At 44.1% G+C, this 24627-nt stretch overlaps 1 protein-coding gene across 3 annotated transcripts in view; it reads right to left on the minus strand.

The window, feature by feature from the left end:
* Positions 1-24627, minus strand: part of RAF1 (Raf-1 proto-oncogene, serine/threonine kinase) — a 45945-nt gene that overhangs the window by 5421 nt on the left and 15897 nt on the right. For 2 of the 3 annotated variants that reach the window (XM_058031675.1, XM_058031674.1), the window contains exons 3-14: positions 18329-18544; positions 17560-17672; positions 16478-16580; positions 14718-14875; positions 13729-13827; positions 12147-12300; positions 9080-9107; positions 8861-8988; positions 7524-7641; positions 4851-4935; positions 3595-3771; positions 1100-1146 (exon numbers count right to left, since the gene is read on the minus strand). In XM_058031675.1, coding sequence (XP_057887658.1) covers positions 1100-1146; positions 3595-3771; positions 4851-4935; positions 7524-7641; positions 8861-8988; positions 9080-9107; positions 12147-12300; positions 13729-13827; positions 14718-14875; positions 16478-16580; positions 17560-17672; positions 18329-18535 — 1417 coding nt within the window. In that variant the 5' untranslated portion in view covers positions 18536-18544. The remainder of the gene's footprint in view (positions 1-1099; positions 1147-3594; positions 3772-4850; positions 4936-7523; positions 7642-8860; positions 8989-9079; positions 9108-12146; positions 12301-13728; positions 13828-14717; positions 14876-16477; positions 16581-17559; positions 17673-18328; positions 18545-24627) is intronic. The other variant, XM_058031676.1, reaches the window with a different exon arrangement.

Below are 24627 nucleotides of genomic sequence, written 5' to 3' on the forward strand. Positions count from 1 at the left end.
CTATTATATATATATTATATATATAATAGATATATATTATATATCTATTATATATATATTATATATATTATATATATATTATATATATGTGTGTGTATTTTATATATATATATTTATATATGTGTGTATGTATATATATTTATATATACTATACATTTTAGTTACATATATTTATATTTTATATATAAACATATTTATAATATATATTAAATATATATATATTAAAATAACCCCAGCACCTTCTCTGCTGGGTTTATTCTAAGAAGTTATCATTTAATGATTCCACTTAGGAATGCTGCAAGTTCAAGAAGATCATTCAGAAATATAAACATTACTGACTCTCTTGTTTCTGTCAGGAGCAGAGCAAACTTATTTCATAAAAATGATCATCATTAACCAGGAACCACAAATTTCTGGCCTCCTATACAGTAAAATAATTGAGTTTTTTTAAACTGAAAATAGAATCCACTGACACTGTGGAATTACTGGACTTGGCAGATTTTTTATGATGACATTTGCCAAAACATCCTGGTCACAGCTGATGGAAGGAAGCCCCAGTTCCCATCTCCAGGGATGTTCTGGTAATTCCAAAATCAGGCATTTCAAAGGTGAAAAATCAGCTCACAACATTTTCACTCCAGATGTCTTACTGAATATTTATTTTTGCACAAAATATAATGGTAAAAGTCTGCCTTTTCTTGAGTTTAAAGTAGAATTTTGGCTTCATTTCTGCCAGCTATGTGAGGAGTTTTAAACACACTAAAAATACCCAAGAGACAGAAACAATCCCATGTGTGCACACAGATGAACACACAGCTCCCATCAATGAGAGCAGCATGTGGCTACCAGAGGACTGAATAAACCCCATTTCAGTAAAATTAGAGAATTCTGGAGCACAACTGTTGCACATCTTTATCCCAAGTGTGGCCCTGTGGAAGTCCTTGCTAGTTCATCAACAGGGACTGCCCATTAGTAGTTATATATATAAATATATTTTAAAAAGCTGCTGCAACCCCCACAGAAAGCAAGCTCCAAATCACCATTAAGAAATCCCTCCCTCCCTCCCTCCCAGCAGAGAATGGAGACTCAGGAAGGATACTGTTGGATTTCATGTCTCTGTGGATGATGTTCTTTGCATGTAAATAGCTGTGAAGGGAAAAGCACAAGAGCCATTAGCAGGGCTGCTCACAAACCATCAGCATTTTCATTGCCCCCAGACAGTTTATTCAGTTTATTCCACACCCAGCCCCTTCTGGCTTTCCACAAATCTACTTTGGGAACAAAGACATGGAGCTGTGCTCAGTGCAGAGAAGAAATGCCAGGAAGGAATGGCACAAATTGATTAACCCTGGGGACCTGGGGCTGTGCTCACAGCCATGAGCTCTGTGCCCTGTGCTGGGGCTGACAGCTCCAAATGGACATTTAACCTGCCCAGATCCTGGAGGTGACAGCTAAAAAATGGACATTGAAACCTGCCCAGATCCTGGAGGTGACAGCTCCAAATGGACACTGAAACCTGGCCTGATCCTGGAGGTGACAGCTCCAAATGGACATTTAACCTGCCCAGATCCTGGAGGTGACAGCTCCAAATGGACATTTAACCTGCCCAGATCCTGGAGTCTGCTCCAAATGGACATTTAACCTGCCCAGATCCTGGAGGTGACAGCTCCAAATGGACATTTAACCTGGCCAGATCCTGGAGGTGACAGCTCCAATTGGACATTTAACCTGCCCAGATGCTGGAGTCTGCTCCAAATGGACATTTAACCTGGCCTGATCCTGGAGGTGACAGCTCCAAATGGACATTTAACCTGGCCAGATCCTGGAGGTGACAGCTCCAATTGGACATTTAACCTGCCCAGATGCTGGAGTCTGCTCCAAATGGACATTTAACCTGCCCAGATCCTGGAGGTGACAGCTCCAAATGGACACTGAAACCTGCCCAGATCCTGGAGGTGACAGCTCCAAATGGACACTGAAACCTGCCCAGATCCTGGAGGTGACTGCTCCAAATGGACATTTAACCTGGCCAGATCCTGGAGTCTGCTCCAAATGGACATTTAACCTGCCCAGATCCTGGAGGTGACAGCTCCAAATGGACATTTAACCTGGCCTGATCCTGGAGGTGACAGCTCCAAATGGACATTTAACCTGCCCAGATCCTGGAGGTGACAGCTCCAAATGGACATTTAACCTGGCCTGATCCTGGAGGTGACAGCTCCAAATGGACATTTAACCTGGCCTGATCCTGGAGGTGACTGCTCCAAATGGACATTTAACCTGGCCAGATCCTGGAGTCTGCTCCAAATGGACATTTAACCTGCCCAGATCCTGGAGTCTGGTTTGCAAACCTGGCCCTTGAGCTCTGCAGCTGCTCCAGTGCTCCCAGCATCAGAGGCAGGGCTGAAAGCAGAGCTGGAAATGCTTCCAGAAACATCTGGGTGAGTCCTGGGGAACAGAGCAGCCACCCCTCAGCCCACAGAGCATCCATCAGTGTGTGTCAGACACTGCAGGGTTACACTGACACAGGGAGGAAAAGCCCCTTCATTCTGAATTTACAACAGCATTTCATCTGCTCACTGCAGCAAAGCTCAGGCTGGACAAGAAGACAGAGATAATGGGAGGAGGGAAAGGGAAAGAAGGGGGAAGGAAAGAAGGGGGAAGGAAAGAAGGGGGAAGGAAAAAAGGGGGAAGGAAAAAAGGGGGAAGGAAAAAAGGGGGAAGGAAAAAAGGGAGAATGAAAAAAGGGGGAAGGAAAAAAGGGGGAAGGAAAAAAGGGGGAAGGAAAAAAGGGGGAAGGAAAAAATGGGGAAAGGAAAAAAGGGGGAAGGAAAAAAGGGGGAAGGAAAAAAGGGGAAAAAGGGGGAAAAAGGAGGGGAAAAAGGAGGGGAAAAGGAGGGGAAAAGGAGGGGAAAAGGAGGGGAAAAGGAGGGGAAAAGGAGGGGAAAAGGAGGGGAAAAGGAGGGGAAAAGGAGGGGAAAAGGAGGGGAAAAGGAGGGGAAAAGGAGGGGAAAAGGAGGGGAAAAGGAGGGGAAAAGGAGGGGAAAAGGAGGGGAAAAGGAGGGGAAAAGGAGGGGAAAAGGGGGGAAAGGGGGGGAAAGGGGGGGAAAGGGGGGGAAAGGGGGGGAAAAGGGGGGAAAAAGGGGGGGAAAAGGGGGGGAAAGGGGGGAAAAAGAGGGAAAAAAGGGGGAAAAAAGGGGGGAAAAAGGGGGGAAAAAGGGGGGAAAAAGGGGGGAAAAAGGGGGGAAAAAGGGGGGAAAAAGGGGGGAAAAAGGGGGGAAAAAGGGGGGAAAAAGGGGGGAAAAAGGGGGGAAAGGGGGGAAAAGGGGGGAAAAAGGGGGGAAAAAGGGGGGAAAAAGGGGGGAAAAAGGGGGGAAAAAGGGGGGAAAAAGGGGGGAAAAAGGGGGGAAAGAAGGGAAAAGGGGAAGAAAGGGGGCAAAGGGAAAGAAAGGGGGGAAAGGGGGAAAGGGAAGGGGGGAAAGGGAAGGGGGGAAAGGGAAGGGGGGAAAGGGAAGGGGGGAAAGGGAAGGGGGGAAAGGGAAGGGGGGAAAGGGAAGGGGGGAAAGGGAAGGGGGGAAAGGGAAGGGCACTCACTCCATGCCCTGGGCGGTCTGGCGGGCGATGTCGATCAGCTGGAACATCTGGAACTTGGTCTCCTGCACGTGCAGGTGTTTGTAGAGGCTGCTGCCCTCACACCACTGGGTGACAATGGCCAGGTTGTCCTTGGTCATGTAGCCCATGAAGAGCAGGATGTTCACGTGCCGGGTCTTCCTGACAGAGGAGCACCAGGAGAAATCAGTGGCTGCACCCACAGTGCTCCCCAGGGCTGCTCAAAGGGCACTCCTGGCTGGGTGCACCTCATCTCTGCAGGCCCAGCTCCGTGTGGGAGTCAAGTTTGGGCTCACAGGTAATTAACATACAACACAGTTGCCCTTTTCTGGTTTTTCAGCTGGTTTTTTGCTTTTTAGTTACAATCCTTCTTTTTAGTTACTTAAAATCAACATTTAAGAAAAGGATGTCTGAAAACCCAAATGGTTTGACATCAACAAGCAACAGCCACACTTGCAAGTGGGGTTAAAAGTTACAGGAATGGCAGAAATCACCCTGGAAGCTGGGAAAAATCCCAGCTTTAGGTGGAAGACTAAAGACTTCCTTCCACCCCCCAATTCTTCCCCATTCCCAGCTGCTTTCACAAACCAGAACTTTTCCTTCCACCCCAAATTTTTCCCCATTCCCAGCTGCTTTCAGAAGCCAGAGCTTTTCTTTCCACCCCCATTTTTTCCCCATTCCCAAATGCTTTTGCAAGCCAGAGCTTTTCCTTCTATCCCAACTTTTCCTCATTCCCAGCTGCTTTCAAAGACCAGAGCTTTCTTTTCTTTCCAAACCCTGATTTTTCCCCAAGAGAGACCAAAGGATGGCTATAAACCCTCAAGGAATTATCAGATACAGAGATGAGTTATTTATGTATCTACTTGGTTCATTTTCAGCAGTAACATCACAGACACTAAAAAACCTCAGGATCTGAAAGCAGAGAACAGTTACACTCAGCAGTGCATGTGCTTAAGGAAAAAAAAATTATTGTGCTGCAATTTGAAGAGGAGCTTCAAACTTCAACACTTGAAGAGTTCAAGTGTGGTGAGAATTAGGGCAGAATTTAGTAATGCCCACCTTCACTGCCCAGTGTGGTCTGAGCAATGTGGGAGACCACAAAAATACTCTGAAATAGGACTGTCTGTTTTATTCTTCTCTGGGAATCTGCTTTTTGTGAACAGAATATTGGGCCAGAAGGCTCCAGGGAGGCAAATGCAGCAGCTGGAATATCAGAATTCAGCAGTGCAACACCAACTCACCTCAGGACAGCCACTTCATTCCTGAAAGCCTGGAACTGCTCTGGGGTTGGGTCTACAACCTTTAGGATCTTCACTGCTACATCCCCTGGAAATACAATTACCACAAATTTATTGAAAGTGCAGCTTTCCTTTCCTCCTCAAAATAACATAAATAAACAATGAAACTAAAATCCCTCATCTGTGCACAGCACACCTCTACTAAAGGGTCAAGATTTCCCTGCAAATTCAAGCAATTAATTTAGCTGAATTTCAGTCTAATGGAAAAAGCCATTAATTAATTATTTACACACTTCCCTTCTATTTTTAAGGGAAAAAATTCCCTTAAATTTTTATTCTCTCCTCCTTTTTGCAGGACATATGTACACACACCTTTGTGGTTTTACTATCAAATTTAAATATTGAAGTATTTTATAAATAAACTTCATCTGAGCACATTAGAAAACCCAACAGCTCTCCTTCATGCAGAATTTCATTAATTATTTAATTATTGAAGAGGTGTGAATGTTCTACTAAAATAAATCACAATATAAATTTAGTTTTTATTATAAAATCTGCCTGAATTCATTTTTCCCCTTGATTTCTGTGTCCCATTTCAGTTCCATAATGAAAATCAGACTTTCAGGGTAACAATATTGCTTCCCTTCTGCTGACAGCATCTGGGCTTTGAGACATGCAAGTATTTACTCATGAAAAACAGAGGGCAGCAGGTAGGTTTCCAGATTTGTTTTTTAAGGTTTTTTTTTCTTCTGACAATTCTGCCATTTAAATTAGAGCCTGGAGGGGGTTCTGTGTGTTTCTGTTCAAAATCACAAGTCATGAATTTGAAAACAAATTATGCAGATTTGCAGGGTGCCTGTTTTCAAAATATCCCCACTACAGATCAAACTCTCACATTAATCATTTTTTCATTGAAAAAACTCCACAATTTATTTATGCTGATTTCTTTTCCATCCCACCTGGAAATGAAGCATGCAAACTGAACCACAAAGGTTTAAGAGAAGCTAAATCTAATTGAAGAGCAGGCTGTGGAATTTCCCAGCTAACAGAAAATAAACCCTTTTCAGAAAGCAAGCTGGGAACATGGGAGTGAAGAGATCAGAGCAGTGAGAATGGAGAGTTGTGAGATTGAGGTTTGGTGTCTGAGCTTTGCTTTAACCCCAGGGCTGCTCTCACACAGCAGATCCTGGTTCTGCCTGGCCTTTGGTGGCAGATGAGCACCCAGCAGCAATAAATCCATTTTCTTTTTGAAGGCAGATGAGCACCCAGCAGCAATAAATCCATTCTCCCTGTTCCCTTAGTGAAGGATGAGCACCCAACAGCAATAAATCCACTTTCCCTTTGGTGGAAGATGAACACCCAACACCCCTAAACCCATTCTCCCTCTTCCCTTGGTGAAGGATGAGCACCCAGCAGAAATAAATCCATTTTCCCTTTGGTGAAGGATGAGCACCCAAGTTCAATAAATCCATTCTCCCTGTGCCTTTGGTGGCAGCTGAGCACCCAGCAGCAATAAATTCATTTTCCTTTTGGTGGAAACTGAGCACCCCAAAATGCCTTTTCCCTTTGGTGAAGGATGAGCATCCAGCACTCCTAAATCCATTTTCCTTGTGCCTTTGGTGAAGGATGAGCACAGAGCACCCCAAATGCATTTTCCCTGTGCCTTTGGTGGCAGATAAGCACCCAGTGGCAATAAATCCCTTTTCCCTTTTGTGGCAAATGAGCACCCAGCACCCCTAAACCCATTATCCCTGCTCCCTTAGTGAAGGATGAGCACCCAGCACCCCTAAATCCCTTTTCCACTTGGTGGCAGATGAGCACCCAGCACCCCTGAACCCCTTTTCCCTTTGGTGAAGGATGAGCACCCAGCACCCCTAAATCCATTCTCCCTGTGCCTTTGGAGACAGATGAGCACCCAGAACCTGTAATTCCATTTTGCCTGTCCCTTAGTGTAGGATGAGCACCCAGGTTCAATAAATCCATTCTCCCTGTGCCTTTGGTGGCAGATGAGCACCCAGCAGCAATAAATTCATTTTCCCTTTGGTGGAAACTGAGCACTGAGCACCCCAAAATGCCTTTTCCCTTTGGTGAAGGATGAGCACACAGCACTCCTAAATCCATTTTCCTTGTGCCTGTGGTGAAGGATGAGCACAGAGCTCCCCAAATGCATTTTCCCTGTGCCTCTGATGGCAGATAAGCACCCAGTGGCAATAAATCCCTTTTGTGGCAAATGAGCACCCAGCACCCCTAAACCCATTATCTCTGCTCCCTTAGTGAAGGATGAGCACCCAGCATCCCTAAATCCCTTTTCCCTTTGGTGAAGGATGAGCACCCAGCACCCTATAATCCATTTCCTCTGTGCCCTTGGTGAAAGGATGAGCATCCAGCACCCTAAATCCATTTTCCCTCTTTCTTTGGAGGCAGATGAGCACCCAGCACCCCTAAATCCATTCTCCGTTGTGCCTTTGGTGAAGGATGAGCACCCAGCAGCAATAAATCCCTTTTCCCTTTGGTGGCAAATGAGCACCCAGCACCCCAAGATCCCTTTTCCCTTTGGTGAAGGATGAGCATCCAGCACTCCTAAACCCATTTTCCCTGTGCCTTTGGTGGCAGCTGAGCACCCAGCACCCCAAGCTCCATTTTCCCTGGGTGCTGCCCCCCCAGCTGCAGACTCACCGTGCCACTTGCCCTTGTAAACTGTCCCAAAAGAGCCTGAGCCTATCCTGGTGGAGAGCATCACCTCACTGGCTTCTATCTCCCAGTAATAGCTGGAGTCTCTCTGTCCACGAGGCCTCTGCAACAACAATTCACAGGGAGTTCATTTCTGATCACCTGTATTATACACACACAAATCAATTCAATCACTTCCTTCACACAACTTCCCCCTGGAACCTTGAGGGGCTGATCCTGCAGTTTGGATTTTTGTTTTTCTCCTCAGTTTGGGAGGGTGGTGGGGGTTTTTAGCAAAAAACCCAAATCAAAAATCACCCATTTTCATGGATGTCTTGAACTGTTTATCATGAAGGTCTGCACTAGAAAATTAAACCCTAAGGAACATGTATTTTATGATCAAATATTTTAAAACATCTGAAATATTTAAGAGAGTGGTTTCTTCAAAAGCACAATGCTAAAATTCTGCAACTCTTAAATGCAATAAGCCAAACAGAAGAGAGCAAAATTCCCAATGTCTAAGTGAGCAAAACCTGTGAATCCCACTGAGCAACTGTGTTCTCCTTGTGAAAGCTTAGAAGCCTTCAAAATCTCAAGATATTATCAATTATTGTTATCAATTATTATTCTAACTCTTCTTTCTTTGCCCCCTAAGTTTAAATCAAACCTTTGAAGGAAAAGTTGTATTTTGTAAAATCTGTTTTTCCCTGAGACATTTGACTGTCCAATGGAAATGAAGGCATTGGAAACACACAGTTCAAACAGGGCTAATAAAGCCAATTTTAAATAAATTAAAACTGGATCAAAAGGATGTAACCTCAAAAGATTTAAAAGGAAATCCTTGGACCTGCACTGACAATGTCACACCACTGCCTGAAATTCATTTGCAACCCAGAACACTTTGTTCTGAGCATTTATAACCCATTTATAACAGTGCCATTATTCCCCAATTAATGATAATAAATTGCTCCTGTACACACAGTGCAGAGCAATCCAAGATTATCTGCACCTTCCAGTGCAGAAATTCATCCCTGCACCTTTTAGGGCAGAAATTCATCCCTGCACCTTCCAGTGCAGAATTTCATCCCTGCACCTTCCAGTGCAGAAATTCATCCCTGCTCCTTTCAGTGCAGAAATTCATCCCTGCACTTTTTAGTGCAGAAATTCATCCCTGCACCTTCCAGTGCAGAAATTCATCCCTGCACTTTTTAGTGCAGAAATTCATCCCTGCACCTTCCAGTGCAGAAATTCATCCTTGCACTTTTTAGGGCAGAAATTCATCCCTCACCACTCTCCCAGCAGGGTGTAACTCATTTTTTAATTACAACAAACACCATACTTACAATTTTGTTTTTTTCTTGTGTGTTAGATGCAGGGGCTCTCTCTCTTTGGGCTGGGACTGGGGTTTTAGGCTGAGACCAGCCAGTTGGGCTCATATTGTTAGGACTTCCAGACAGAGCAGAGGGTGAGGCTTTAAGACAGAAACACAAGGAAACAGGTGATGAACAAGAAAACAACCAAATTAAACCATATTAGAAAATGTTTCATTTTTGAAACCATACCTGATTCACTATGGCTTCGAATTGCATCCTGCAACAGAGAAAATGGACAATAAAGTTAATAAATGTAAGAGAACACACAAAGGAACAAGCAGGGCTGGTGTGGAAATTGCTGGGCCAGTTTTAGTGCAATGCAGCACTGGCCAGCAGCTCCAGGATTGGGGATCTGCTCATCACACCAATCCTGCAGGAAACCCATGCAACTTGTGAACTCTGACAACACAGGGAAGATTCACAGCATACTGAAAGGACTGCTACCAAAAAGGAAAGAGAAAAGGGCACAAAACAAGAAGAACCAGCAGCAACACTGCCTGCATTCCCCCTGCACCTCATGCTCGTGTTCCAGGTGTGGACAGAGCTCCTGGCATGGCTCTGCCCCAGGGGACAACTCCCACACAGCTTCTGGGTAAAGCAGGACTTTTAACCCTCCCAGATATTCCACCTCAACACCCATGTGAAATAGCTGTACATACTCCAACCCCAAAAAAGCTACACAAGTGCCCCTACACAAAGCCCTCTCCTTTTCCAAGCACATTCCCACAGGGAATTTGGCATTTGAGCAGTGATTTCCCACAGGTCACCAGGACAGTGCCACAAGTGTCACCTCATGCCACGGGCACAACACAACTCTAGAGCCATGCACAAGAGAGAACTAAGCTCTGACAAACAGCACTGCACAGCTTTTCTCACCTGCCTTTGGCATTATCCCAAAGTACACACAGCAAAGGGAAAATATCCAGGGACTGTGTGAGTACAAAGCAAGAACATGCACTACAGAGAGGTTAAACACTGTCAAAGTTAACAGAAGTCAATGCAAATTCTCTAACTAATTAGTAGAATAATAAATGTAAGATTTCATAGGAGGACAGAACAAGCCCACATTGCACTCCACAGTTTCAAATTAAGATTATCCTGAGCAAAGTTTCATTTATAAAATACATTGGTTTAGCTAATTAGTTGCATTCACCCAGGCTGGACTAAGCGCAGCATTCTTGCAGATTGCCACTGCTCCACACCTGAGTGGATTAAAATAAAATCTGCATGAACAACCAGTGAAGAACTCCTCAATTTCATTCTTTTGTTCAGTTTAAGGATAATAAAGCCTTTCAGAACTCAAATAACAAGAGACTGGCTTTGTACATCAGCCTGAGAATGTAACTGCTTTCAAGGAGGCTGGCAAAGGCTAACTAAAGAATTCAAATTGTTCCTCATACTTTCATGAGAGTTCTTACTTCTATGTGGAGTTCTTACTTTGAAAAAGTATTTTTGAGCTTCAATCCTGATGTGAATATTTGTTTATTTGCTTCAGAATTCAACAGCAAACAAACCAAACCCCCTGTTCCTACACCAGTAACACCATCCCCAGTGCTGTAGTTTGTCAACTTTACTTTGATGGGAAATAAAAACAGTGACATTGTTCTTAATCTCAGGGCTTTGGATGGGTACAGCCAATAAAAACCATTTCCAGAGGGAAAAGCCACCCAATGGATGTGTTTTGAGAAGGTTTTGTTTAAAGGCTGTTTAATGCATTCTAATCCAAGCCTGTTCACACTCAGAGGAGGATGAATTCAGCCAGATAAACTGAACATGAAGCTCTTCATCAATTTCCCTCTTCCAATAACAGCCTCAATATTTGAATATAACCATGCTGGCAAGATTCTCATCAGCCCAGGTCCAGATTAAACACTGCAGGTGGACACTGCCATGGCTCACAAGTCCCAGCAATGCTGTTAATGACAAGAAAACAAAGGCACCAAGGAAATACCTACTCTTCCCCTCAAACAAAAGCGTCTGCACCAGGAGCTGGGAGAAGCATTCAGGCTGTTATTCTAGGCCAACACAGTAAGAGATAAAAGAAAAGAACAGAGGAAGTATAAAAAAATATTTCTAAAAATTAAATGTTAGGCTAAATGAAAGAAAAAGTAAGCTAATTTGCTTGATAAATGATAATTAAGTGCAGTAAAATTTTGAAGTATTCCTGCTCAAACCCAGAGGTTCACTAGGACCTATCCTTGGCTAAACCATTTTTTATTACAGTTTTTCTCCTGGTTTATTAGAAAGTCTCTACTACTTTCTTTCTGCATTGTTGTGGGGTCTTTTAAAAGCTTTTAGGATGTAACAACTATTTTTATGGTAATGTGAAGATCCAGAATAGAAAGTGTTTCTGTCTTCACTGCTCTGCATACAGAATAAAGAAAAAAGTCTCCTTAAAGACTCATCAGTCTACCAGGATCAATAATTCAGATTTTCTTGAGTGCTCCATTGTGGTTTGTGCCATCAGAGATGGGCAGCCTGGCCTCTGAACCAGCAAAAAGGGCTGGGAGCCAAAGAACCCAGAGAGAAAGGGAGGACACAAACCCAGCTGACACAGAGCCTCTGTGTCAGGGAAGGGCTTTTGCTTGGCCTCCAGAGTTTTTAAACTATTCCAGAGGCAAAAGCAACAACCAGGGCTTGCTGTCTCTCCCAGGTCCTGCAGTTCAGCATTTCCTGCACACCACTTTGTTAAAGTTAGCACAAATCAAAATTAAAGAAACCCAACCACTTTAGGCCTGACTTCCAAGAGTTGTCCCTCACTGCCAGTCTAAGGGAGGAAAATACAAGAAAAAGGTGTTTGAAGGCAAGAAGAGCAGGAATAGTCTCAGCCAGACTGGCTTCAGCCCACAGGCCCAGAGCTGTCATTAATTCCATTCAGTGTAACACAAAACACATCCCCAGGAAGCTCTGACCTACCCAGACTCAGGGCACCTGCAGCCTGATTGAAAATTAACACCAGTCCCCCACAAACCCAGCCTTTTAAATTTAGAAGAACATTTTTAGACACGTCTAAAAAGCATTTCTTCACAAAACTGACTAACTGCTAAACATCTTTGCACACCCCTAGAATTCACCATTACTCCAGCCAAGTATTAACTGCAAGAATGAACAATGAACTCCCTATGCAAAGGTGTCTCCTGACGCCTTCCCCAGTGAGGCAGCTGAGGAAGATGGTGAGCAGAGGGGAGGAAGGCAGGGCAGGCAAGGCCCCAGGGGCTGTGGCAGGGCAGGGCAGCCCCTGGGGAGCCCAGGTTACCTCAATGATCCTGCTGTCCACGGGCATGGTGGTGCTGACCATGTGCACGTTGGGGGTGGAGGTGGAGCGCTGCCTTTGGGACAGAGAGCCCTCAGAGGAAGGGTTGGATGGGTTGAAAGTGAAGGCATGAGGTGTGGAATACCTGTGCTGGGAGCTGAGAAGGAAGCAGAGACAAAGGGAGAGTTGTGGTTATTTTTATTTCCCCTCCTGTGGCAAGTGACAAACGCTGTTCAATGTCACCTGTCCAAATGCACACACAGTTCCAAGCAGAGAAAAAGCTGGGATTTACACATCAACTAAGCTACTTGGTCAGCTGAATCAGTCCCAGTTTCATTTAAGAAATAAATTTGAAAAACTAGAAGATCTTGTCAGCTCATATATTTAATTAGTGTGTTTAGCTGAGGTCTGGTTTTGCTGTTAGGAATTTTGCCACCTCAATCCCCATCAAATCACATTTAATACACTGACAAAATACTGGCTCTGAGAGATGAATTCAGGACTGTGAAACTAAACAAACTGCTCATTTCAAGCCTGTTAAATGCACAGCTTAAGAGCTAAGCCCTGAATCTGCAAAGCTTTGCAAGACTGTTCAATGGTTTGCACAGAACAGCCAGCAAGGAAGTCATGAAACCCAACACCAGTTAAAAGGAGGCCAAGACTAAAATCCAGCTCAACAAAGAGTTATAAATCACAGCTAAGGCCACTCAGACCACAAGGATCCCAAAACACAAATGCATCTTAACTGAAATGGGCCAGCCTTCACAAAACCCTTCAAAATATCTATAAAGTTAATAACTCACTGTTCAACAACACTGGAAATAAGAGTGAGATAGCAAAGATCAATTCCTGATGCAGTTCCCATTAAAATAAAAAAATAAAGACATAGAACCATTTACAAGTCAGCTACGTGCTCTGTGCCTCATTCCTGACCAGACTGCTCAAATGGGTGCAGAAAAAACAAAAGCTGGCCTGCTCTCTTCAGCCTCTAGAATTTCAAGGGAAAGAATACAGGCACGTGTTAGGGTCAAGGGACAGGCCCCTTGGAAAGGGACACAAGATTCATTTCAGCACTTAAAACTACAGGAAACTTCTCTTTAGGTATCAGAATTTTCTTTAGAGGAGCAAATTTTCAGTCCCCACTGTTCTCTCCTTAAACTCCTATCTGTCATCAGAATATCAGAGCATTATTTTAGTTATGATGTGAATCATCCACCACGAGACACAAACTCTCAATGCACACTACCTGATCAGATAAAATAAAATTAATTCACAAAAATACCAAAAGGGAGCCTTGGATTTTCTTAGGCAGGAAAACAAAGGTCTCCAAAAAGCCTTTAATACTCTACCTTAAGATTTCAGGCTAAAAATTGCAACTATGTAATCTGAAATCAACGCTTGGGTGGATCTGAGAACAAGAAAGAGTTGTCTGTGATGAAGTGGTGTTGCTGCCTTGCACATTGATCCCAACCTTGCATCAGAGTGCTCTGCTTTGGAGGAGCTGGGGGTCTCTGGCTGCTTTGGATGGATTGTTTTGAGAGAAGTGTATTTCCCAAGAGAGAAATGACAGGAAATACAAGCTTACCTAACAGGTATCCGGGAGACAGACTCCCGCATCCGTCTCATTGTCAAGGGAGGTAGTGCAGGGACACCACTGTCACTGATATTTGAATTTGGGAACAATCTGAAATATCAACAAAAACAATTACAACTTCAACTGCTACACTACCTCCTGTACAATGCTCTTGAAAGCTGAAATTTGAAAGGGCTGTTTCTTTGCAGCATGATTAACTTCATGAACACATTCCTATCTTTACATGGTGTTTTTCCTCTGTGTACAACTGAAATCTCTGCCTTCAGACTCCCAAAGAAAAGTTCCACGTGTTCTTTCCAAACTTGAGAGACAAAATCTTTTTATATCAGACTTCAGATTTTCCTGAAAGGGCACTTGACACAATTTAGCTCTATTAAAACCAGGTAGCACCAAGTGGCACAAGTCATCCTGCACTCTCTTAGTATGGGAAAATGCAGAACCACGTGACCAAGTTTAGTTATAAAACATTACAACCACTAAGACACATAAAAACAATTACAAGCTTTAACACTTTTGCATAAAAGGACTTGTAACATCATAATTTTCAACTTTTTGTAACTGGTATCAGTATACTCCATCTGTTTTCTCACCATTCACCAGAAGCTGAGGTGTAGAACAGGTGAACACTAAATTTCCAACAGCTAAAATCCAACTGAATCATGGCCTGGTTGATTCCTAACATGTGTTTGTGAGAGGAATTGCTGTCCCCTGCTCAAAGGGCATTGCAGCAACTGCCTGGTCATTCAAGGTGTTTGTTTGCTTGTCCCAGAACATTAAAATGCAGAGCAAGAACAAACTGCAGCTGATGTGCACGGCCTTTGGGGAACAGACACTCATTGCTGGCTGTTGCATGAGCTCAACCCACAATTCTGCTCACAGGGACTGCCTTCCCCACAGCCCCAAAGGATCTCTGGGATCAGAGACACAAAAGCAAGTGTCAGCCAGACTTGCTGGTGCCATGAGAAAGGAGCAGTCCTTACAAGAGCTGCCTGATGTTGCTCCAGTCCACACACATGGTTGGCACCTTGGTGCTGCAGTGCTCGTGGAATTTGTAGCCACACGTCTGACAGCGGAAGCCATTGAGCAGGAACTTCTGGCAGATGTCACAGAAGGCAAGCTTCAGAAATGTCTTCCTGGCCTGGAAAATACAGCCAGTGGTTATTAATTAACTAATTAACTCTTCATTAACTGACATTTGGATCTTCGGAGCCCAACAGAAATAAATAACCACGGTAAAATGCTGTCAGAGCCCCCAGGTTGCTACTGAGCTTAAAACCACACTCAAATATTCCAGAGTGGATTTCCAGGTTGGTTGGACACCTGGGAAGTTCAGAAACACTGAAGGCTTTATTTACAGAACAAACAAACAAAGAGAAAGAAAAGGACAGGTGTTCTGTCAAATGCAAAAGTGATTGTTTTTCTCAGCAAGGTGACAGAGCTGGGTGAGCCAAGAGCTGGGGTTTGTGTTTGTTTCCAGTGGCACCAAAGAGGTGAAAGAGCATCAGACTGGAAGGCCCAATTCATTTTTTTTTGTTAGCCAAAACTCTTGGTGTTTATGACTAACCAATAAATCTTGCATGAGAAATACATTTCTTAGTAATCAAAATAATAGAAGGAATTTGTACTTTTTTTAAATGGCAGCCTACTTTGTTTTTTTTAAAGCTTTTGAAGTATGAAAAGATTAAAATGAACCAAGGGGGGTTTCTTCCTCCAGAACCTACTGGAGAGAAAAGCTCCAAATTTCAGCCTCCTCCAGACCTGGAGAAAAATATTCATTTTCTGCTGAGCAGCTGCAGATGACATTTTCTGCAGTTTTTTTAAATGTAATGTAGAAGTAAAGTGACTTTCAGGTTTTGCAAATCAGTCTTAACCTTTCTAATGGATGTAAATGACAATCCTTTAGGATTTAGGATTAGCACAATGTATTTCTAGAACAAAACAAGAAGAAAGCTAAAATATGGGAACAGAGTTCCTTCCCAGGGAGAAGACAATAATGCGAGGTAAAACAGTGAGAGTTGGGCATTATCTCTGCAAAAAAAAAGAATTTTAAAAAATTTTTAAAAAATAAAAAACCCACAGAGCACAAAACCACCTTCTGCTTATTTGTTTTGTGTGGAATAAACACAAAATAATATCAATAATTTAAATAATCCATTTTTGAGAAGGAACTACAAAGTAAAGCCTTTCATTCCCCCACAGAACACTCATGTCAAATTACAAGGCAGCATTAGCTCACAAAATAATGTCATGACCTGCAGAATTAACAGCATCCCTGAATATCCAGTATAAATAATAAATATTGGACCATCAGAGTTCAGTAAAGCTGCTGAACTTATCCAGCCTTTTTTGGCTGATGAGCTAGAGACTAAAAATGGAAATTTTCTGCCTTTTCTGGACTTTAAAGACATGTGTATCTTACAACAACAGTTACAGACACAGATATTTATGTAAAATAAAAATGGCACTCATCAGACCTGTGAGGAACATGCACAGTGTGAGCTTTGACAGGCTGACACACCTGGGGATCACCAGGGTAATAAACACAATTCTGGCATTTCACTGCAAAGTGATATTTAGGGAATGGAATTTGTGGGGAACAGGGGTGAAGGAAGCAACCCCAACTTCTGAAAATCCCTGTGTAAGAAAGCCAAAAGCTTTTTAATGCTCACAACATTCTCGGGCCAAATCTGTGGTTCAATAGATAAATTTCCCAGCAGAACAGAGAGCAGGACAAGCTTACAAAATTGTGAGTGGTGAGTGGGACATGGTCAAGGAAATCCACCCTCAGCTCCTCTCCAATCAGGGAGGCAGCATCTGTGTTCCAATCCAAACGCACTTTCTTCCTGAAAGAGAACATGGGGACAACAAAATCACTTTGGGGATAAGTCTGGCCCCATCAGCAATTATGCTTGGTGAGTTTTCTTGAGTAAACTGAAAACAAATACCCAAAAAGTCATGGCTAACCTCGTACAGTGAGCTGGACAGATCTCAGTGTCTTTCTCTCAAAAAAATCAGAAGCAAGTCACCTCTTTTTCTGCTCATTTTTAACATGTTATTTCTTTATAAAATATTGACATAAAGCACCTGGAAGTTTTAATGGAGTCACAGAAACACCCTTATAAATGTAACAGAAATTATGAGTGACACAAAAGCCATTATGAAGGTGCTTGGGCAGGGACTGGTGACCCCAGAATGGCCTCAGCTGCTCAGAGATGGAGCCCCACAAATGCCTGAGGCTGCAGGGAGCTTTAAGGCCAAGGCTGAGGAGGTGGGAAGTGCTTTAACTCCATGAGATACCTTCACTCCCTCAGCTTGTGAAACAGTCATTTTGTATTTAATAGCAGCATCCCCAGTCCTACAAATAAATATGGAATATGTGGAGTGAGACTGAAATCCAAATATTGGGAAGTTGTAGAGGAATGCAGAGCCTTAAAACTGAGCACACAGAACTGTTCAGGGCAGTGGGCAAAGAACTACTGACACTGAATTTACCAAGCACAAAGGCAGCACAGAAATGCACCCCCAATATGAAGGAAGGCATCACTTCTTCTAGAGCATGGCAAAACCCTCACTAAGGGGCTGCAAGCACTAGAGGGAACCCCTCCATTTTCAGTATTTTCAGTATTTAGCTTTAAAACAAAAATGAAATTGCCAATACACAGGAAGCTGACAGAGTTACCCTAGAAAAAGGCAAAGAAAGCAACACAAAGTGTTCATAACCAAACTGCTTTAAAAGAAATCAGCCAGAGGGGAAGAAAACATTACTGCTGCTATTCCAAACCCAAGATTTTTTACATTCTCTGGAGGAAGTTTGACTCTTACCCCTTGGGCTCAGCAAGGAGTCGAAACACTGCACAGCACTCTGGCTGCAGCCCCCTGACCTTCAGAGCCTTCATCAGACAGTCATGCAGGGTCATCCCATTCCTCACGTTCACCTGGGAGCAAGGGGGACACAACAAAACATTTACACACTGCTGCAAAGTTTCTTTAAGCTTTTCCAAGACCATTTTCAGAAATTCCAGGAAAGCTGCACAAAGTGCACTCCTGCAAAGTTCTGAAGGCAATTTATAACTTCTCAGTTTCTTACAATGACTGAGTTTCTATGAAACAGGATTTTACACAAGCAGGCAGCCTCCAGAAGGAACAGAAATGCAGGCAAATGGAGCTACCTCAAGTACAGAAAAAGGTTTAATTTATATTTCAGGAAACTTTGGGTAAGACTATTATTAGGTACACTCAGCTCCAAGAAACTGAACAGAAGCGTTTGCTCAACAAGTTTCACTTCGGTTTTAACCCCCACACTTCAAGTGAGGAAAATGACAGAAGTGTCATGCAGGCATCATTGTTTAGGTCATCCAACAATGACTTTTCATGTGGAACACGCTCACGTGCTTTAGAAAATTCACAGCATCGAGGCAGAGCAGCAGAGCTTCTCAAAATACAGAGCATATTTCAAATAAACCACATCCTCTAAAACCACCCAACTGCTGACTATCACTCAAGCCCAGTGAGACCCTTTTGAAGGAGGGGATTTCTGGTGGTAGGGCCACCCCCAGTGGGGGCAGGAGAGCATTGGTGAGGCCACACTCACCACGGTGCGCTGCTTGTTGGGCAGGAAGACGCGGATGGTGTTGCTGGTTTTGGACGTGTCGGAGATTTTGCCGTCGTCGGACGCCCGGCGCTGGTAGCCAAACTGCTGCACCAGCGTGGGGGAGATGCAGTTGGGGCCATCAAAGACAGAATCCTTCAGCCCAAAGCCATTGCTGATGGTCTTCCAAGCTCCCTGGATGTGCTCCATTGGTGCAGCCTAAGGAACATTGGGACAGTCAGGGAAATGGGCACGTCCTTCCCTCTGCGGTGGGGCTGCCTCCTCCTCCTCACACAGCAAACCTCAGACTTCTCTGGAAGCTTCTGGAGCTGCTCTGCCTTGTGAGGTGACCAGGCTGCACTGCAGGTACAGCTCACCCCAGCTGCACAATCAGCCTGCTCCTGAAAGCACTGCACTTTATACACACAGACAGAGCAGGAAGAGATGTGTAATTCCTCCCACTGCACTTCACCAGCAGGGGAATCCACATCATCAGTGCCTGGGGGCTTTCAGAGAGGTGGCCAGAATGTACAATCAGAATATCCTGAATTGGAAGGGACCCACAGGAACACCCAGTCCAACCCTGGCCCTGCCCAGCCACCCCAACAATCCCACCCTGGGCACCCCTGGCAGCCTCGGGGCTGTGCCCATTCCCTGGGCAGTGCCAGCACCCTCTGGGGCAGAACCTTTCCCTGAGCTCCACCCTGACCATCCCTGGTGACAAGAATAAAGAGCTCTGTAGGAGGCCAGCACAGCAGTCCTGAAAACCAGATATGCCACACAGGCATTAGCCCACACTGTTAAAAGAATTATTAATTAATTAACTAAACAGGAATTACAATGAAAAGAATTAATTAAGGAATCTATTTTTATCACTGATTTTGAGGCTTTGGTTATTTGGGTTTTTATAAATATTGTCACAATTTACATAGTGTGAAACAGCAAAAAAAAAATCTGTCAAGCTTCATACCCACTATGCTCAGTTATATTTCAGCATAAATAAACCTGGGACAACTGGGATTGTTCAGCCTGGGAAAGAGAAGGCTCCAGGGTGACCCAGCTGAAACCTTCAAGGGAGCTACAAGAAAATGGAGAGGGATTATTTGCAATTAACAGGATACAAGGAATGGCTTCAAACAGACAGGGAAGAGGTTTAGATGGGATATTGGAAATTAGGAATTGTTCCCTGTGAGGGTGGGCAGGCCCTGGCACAGGTGCCCAGAGCAGCTGTGGCTGCCCCTGGATCCCTGGCAGTGCCCAAGGCCAGGCTGGACAGGGCTGGGAGCAGCCTGGGACAGTGGGAGGTGTCCCTGCCATGGCAGGGGTGGCACTGGAGGGGCTTTGAGGACCCTTTCAACACAAACCATTTGATGATTTTACAAACATCTTCCAGTGCAAGGACATCAATAACCCCCTCCCTGCACACATTTCTGCACATGCAGGGACACAGATAAAGGCATCACTGAATTCTCTCCCCAGTTATCCCAACTGCAATGCAGCTTGAACTCCAAATTGCACTCAAACATCTTACTCAAAATTAGGCAAAACCAAAGCCTGTACAGAAATCCAACAACCTCATTCAGAACAGCCAACACTGACTGAACACCTGCCAGCAGCTGCTCAAGTCTCACCTCATGTGTGGTCCTGCACCTCCAGTTATCTGAACCCTCCAATACATTTCCTCATGTTTATGTCAGGGAAAAGCCAACAGTGTTTGTTTCAGTTGAAGAGTTAAAACAATGAAATTCCTGGATAAGAAAGATTTCCACTAATGTTAAGTGGCCTTTTCTGGACTTTAAAGACATGGCTATCTTACCACAATAGTTACAGACACAGGTATTTATGCAAAATAAAAATGGCACTCATCAGACCTGTGAGGAACATGCACAATGTGAGCTCTGCCAGTGTGTGACACCTGGGAATCACCAGGGTAATAAACACAATTCTGGCATTTCACTGCAAATTGATATTTAGGGAATGGAATTTGTGGGGAACAGAGGTGAAGGAACCAACCCAGAAGGATCAGCTGAATTTCAGAGTGTTTTCCTTCACAGCACATTTGCAAGTACCTTTGGTCCAGACCTCAAGCCAGGTGTGACCAGCAGCCAGAAAGGAAATGGAACCAAGTTCCAGAGAAAGGTTTGGTTTAGGTGAAGTCATGACCACCACATGCAGCACCCTCAGCCTCAAAGGGAACCTCCAGCCAGTTCCTGAATATCTCCTGCACTGCCAGCACAGCCCCACCTCCCCTCCTGCCAATCCCTGCCGCTCCTCAACCCATCAGCTCTGCAGGTCCACTTGGCCAAAAGTTCAAAATGTTAAAATATCAGTAAGATTTAAACTCCATGCTCAATCATCTAACAGGATTGAGATACTTGGATGTTTTATTATTTTTAAATCTATGGCACATAAATGACAAGAGTTTTATATTTGATGTAAAAAGGGAATAAGGAAGACACTGAGACATTCTGAAAAGTGAGGAATGCAACCAAGTTCACCACACACCTCACAATTCCTGGGCACCAGAAAGGTGAAAAACAAGTTGTGTTCAGTTACAACACCCACATAATGCACATGGCAGCTGAAAGAGTAACTCCTGAGATGGCAGCAATAAAAACTGAGATAAACTCTTAGATAAGAGGGGAAAGATGAAACCCAGAGAGCTTCTCTGAACTTAACCCCTATGGGAAACTCCTTTGTTTCACCCTTCCAGGTAACAGATGAAACTAAACAGAAAGAGGAGCTCAACTTGATTTTTCTGCCGAGCTGAGCTAAGGAATTGCAGGACAGCCACCAAAACCTCCTTGTCCCTGCTGACAGAAGTTGACAACGCCCCAACATTACATTTATATTTAATATTTTGATATGCTATCAACATTTCCTGAAAAATTCCAGAGAAAGCAGGAAATGACAAAGAATTCACACTTGCATTTTGACAAAAGATAAAAATACCCCACAAGTGAGTTCCCTGCTCTCACAGCATTCTCTCCCCCAAACCCTGCACACTGAGGCACAGCTACCAGGGAAGATCACAGCAATGTATTTTAGGCTTGTTACACACACAGAAAACACAGACAGCAACTGCTCTGAGCCTGTGTAGATCCAAATGTCAGTTCTATCTTTAATTAGGCATTTGCATCCTTCTCTCCCAGGATCTTTGCCTCAGAACAGAGTCAGAACTGGCCGTGTCTGGCACAGTCCCCCTCCCAGCAGAGCCCTGCTCTCTCCTGCCATCACTGAGGGTTTGCCACCTCTCTTGCCTGAGGTGGGTTTGCTCACAGCTGTTGAGTTCTTTCCCTAGGAAATGGATGTACCACACTCACCATCCTCAGCTCTCCTCCTCCCCAACCTCAGGGAGGAGCCAGCACCAGGAAAAGATGAGAGCAGAGGTCAGAGCTGGCCTGGAGCTGCCAAAAACCTGCCAAGAGACCTGAGGGCGGAGGGGCAGGGGAGAGAAAGGGAAGTTTACCAGATCTTCAGTCTCCCGGGGAGAGACAGGGAATCCCTGCTGGAAAGCTGCTAAACCTGCTCTGGCATCCACTGCAAAGGTGGGGCTTGTGGAGAAACCCAAACTGTGCTGCTGTGACTCCTGCAGCCATTCAGAGCAGCCCCCCACAGACACCTCCTGACCCGGGCCGTGAACAGTCTGCCTGACAACACTCAAATCCTGGCTTCACTTCTCCAGCCTTACTCCAGATTATTCTCATGGAAGGACAGACAGACAGAAAGCTACTGCTTAGGAGGTGATTCTGAATGAGTTCCACCTTCCTCCTGCCCTCCAGTGCAAAGATATTGATATAAATCAATACAAAACCATCCCTGGGGAGGAGAGGAGAGGAGAGGAGAGGAGAGGAGAGGAGAGGAGAGGAGAGGAGAGGAGAGGAGAGGAGAGGAGAGGAGAGGAGAGGAGAGGAGAGGAGAGGAGAGGAGAGGAGAGGAGAGGAGAGGAGAGGAGAGGAGAGGAGAGGAGAGGAGAGGAGAGGAGAGGAGAGGAGAGGAGAGGAGAGGAGAGGAGAGGAGAGGAGAGGAGAGGAGAGGAGAGGAGAGGAGAGGAGAGGAGAGGAGAGGAGAGGAGAGGAGAGGAGAGGAGAGGAGAGGAGAGGAGAGGAGAGGAGAGGAGAGGAGAGGAGAGGAGAGGAGAGGAGAGGAGAGGAGAGGAGAGGAGAGGAGAGGAGAGGAGAGGAGAGGAGAGGAGAGGAGAGGAGAGGAGAGGAGAGGAGAGGAGAGGAGAGGAGAGGAGAGGACTCACATGGCACCAAGTGAGCAGCTTGGGGCTGACAGAAGTGACATTTACTGACAGCCCAACACTGCACATCCACACACATCTGGCTCACTCAGAACCCTGCAGGGGCACAAGAGCAGAACAGAGCAGGGAGAACACCTCAGGCCACAGGTGTGAGTGCAGCTGAGCAGGAAATTGATGTGCAGAGCACAGCCCACCCTGGCAGCAGATTTATTCCCTTTGGGCATTTTTCTCCCAGCAATAATCCATTAAAGGCATTTTTACTCACTACACCCAGCTCCCTCAACATCCACACCAACTCACTCCAGTGAAAAGATGCTTGAAACTCTGTTCTGAAGAGAAATTTAATTGTAAAATCTTTCCTCCTTTATTTTAAATGATGCCTTTATAACTATGCTCTTCTTAAGTTTGTCTCTTCCAGAAAAAAACTGCTTTTCTCTCTTTAAATTAATTACAAGCATATTTCTGAAACATAATCATTACCAGACACTGGATTTATGTTTATGCCATGCTCAAACAATCCACTGGCAGCTGGATGTTTTCATGTATATTTCTAAAAATTTACTTGAAACCCTTTTCTTCCTGCAGCTCATCACTTCCATGAAAAAGGCTGTTTGAAGTCATTCTCCAAGTGACAAACTGCAACAACAGCATTCAAAGAGTATTTTAAGATAAAAGTACATCAGAATATTTAGAGAATATTTGGAGAATATTTGGAGATTATTGGGAGATTATTGGGAGATTATTGGGAGATTATTGGGAGATTATTGGGAGATTATTGGGAGATTATTGGGAGATTATTGGGAGATTATTGGGAGATTATTGGGAGATTATTGGGAGATTATTTGGAGAATATTAAAGCACATCAGTCTCCTTTTAGATCCAGGACTGCTGGGAAACTGATACTGATTGGTTTCATATTAAATGTTCAGCCTAAGCACAAAATTAATGTCATTTAGTGCTGCAAGTCCCCCAGGAGCTGTGCACACTGTGACCAGGAGTGCACTTTTCATTAGTGCTTTTTGCACATATTACAGTTCTGCTAATGAATCACTGCACCAAGAATTCAAGCAAAAGCCCTGGAATGTGCACATCTGACAGGAACACATTCCTGGAGATCAGTCACTCATACACAATCAATACATTCATGGCATTCATGCCAGCTCTAAAGGTACTGGAAGCTGCTCTGACTTTTCCCATCAGCTGCATAAATTGCTGGTGGGAGCTGTTAAAAGTTTCACTCTGAAGAAATGCCAAAACTGGCACTGAGTGAGGCTGAAGGTTCATATGGTACCAAGCTGAACTCTCACTCCCAAATTTAGGTACTTAGTCCTTGCTTTTTTTCTGGAAAAATCACCCAAAGTTTTTAAAAGCAAGTCAAAACAGTTCCCCCTGCCATTTTTATCCACACAAATTCATGGAATTTTGTGTTACAAACACAGAACAGCACAGAACAAAGTCCAGAATCCATTTCAAGCTGAACACTTCTGTCAGTAAACAGAAGCTTGAAAAGCAAAGTTTTCATCTCTGACACAAAAATATCAATGATCCATTTAACTGTGACTGTTCTTCTCCCACACACTAATTAATTGATCTAATATTGCTTGGGTGACCAATTAGCTGGGGGAAAACCAGAAATTCAAAGCAGACAAATCTCTGTTGGGATCTATAGCAGCATTTTTAAAAAGCAGATTTCAGAGCAGCAGAGGATAAATCTGGACCCATTCCTATGTGAATAAATAAAGCTGTGATCTATGGAAATATGAATGCAGGGAATGAGTTGGGATCAGTGCAAGAACCCAGGCAGATCCCTCTCACATCTCCAAGGTTGGTGCTTTTCCTTCATTTGTCCTTCATTTTAATGCCAAAAACCAAATTCCTCCCTTGGACAACTGACAGAAATTAAAAATTAACAGAAGGAAATGTCAGTGCTCAGGGAAAAAAACAAACAGAACAAAAACCAACAGAAACACATAGAATTTTACAATTTCTGCCTCTGCTGTTCTGATCTTGGAAGTATCTTTTCTGCTCTTTTTCTTCATTTATCAGAAGTATTCTG

This window comes from Melospiza georgiana, chromosome 11, assembly GCF_028018845.1.
Source record: "Melospiza georgiana isolate bMelGeo1 chromosome 11, bMelGeo1.pri, whole genome shotgun sequence".
NCBI lineage: Eukaryota > Metazoa > Chordata > Aves > Passeriformes > Passerellidae > Melospiza > Melospiza georgiana.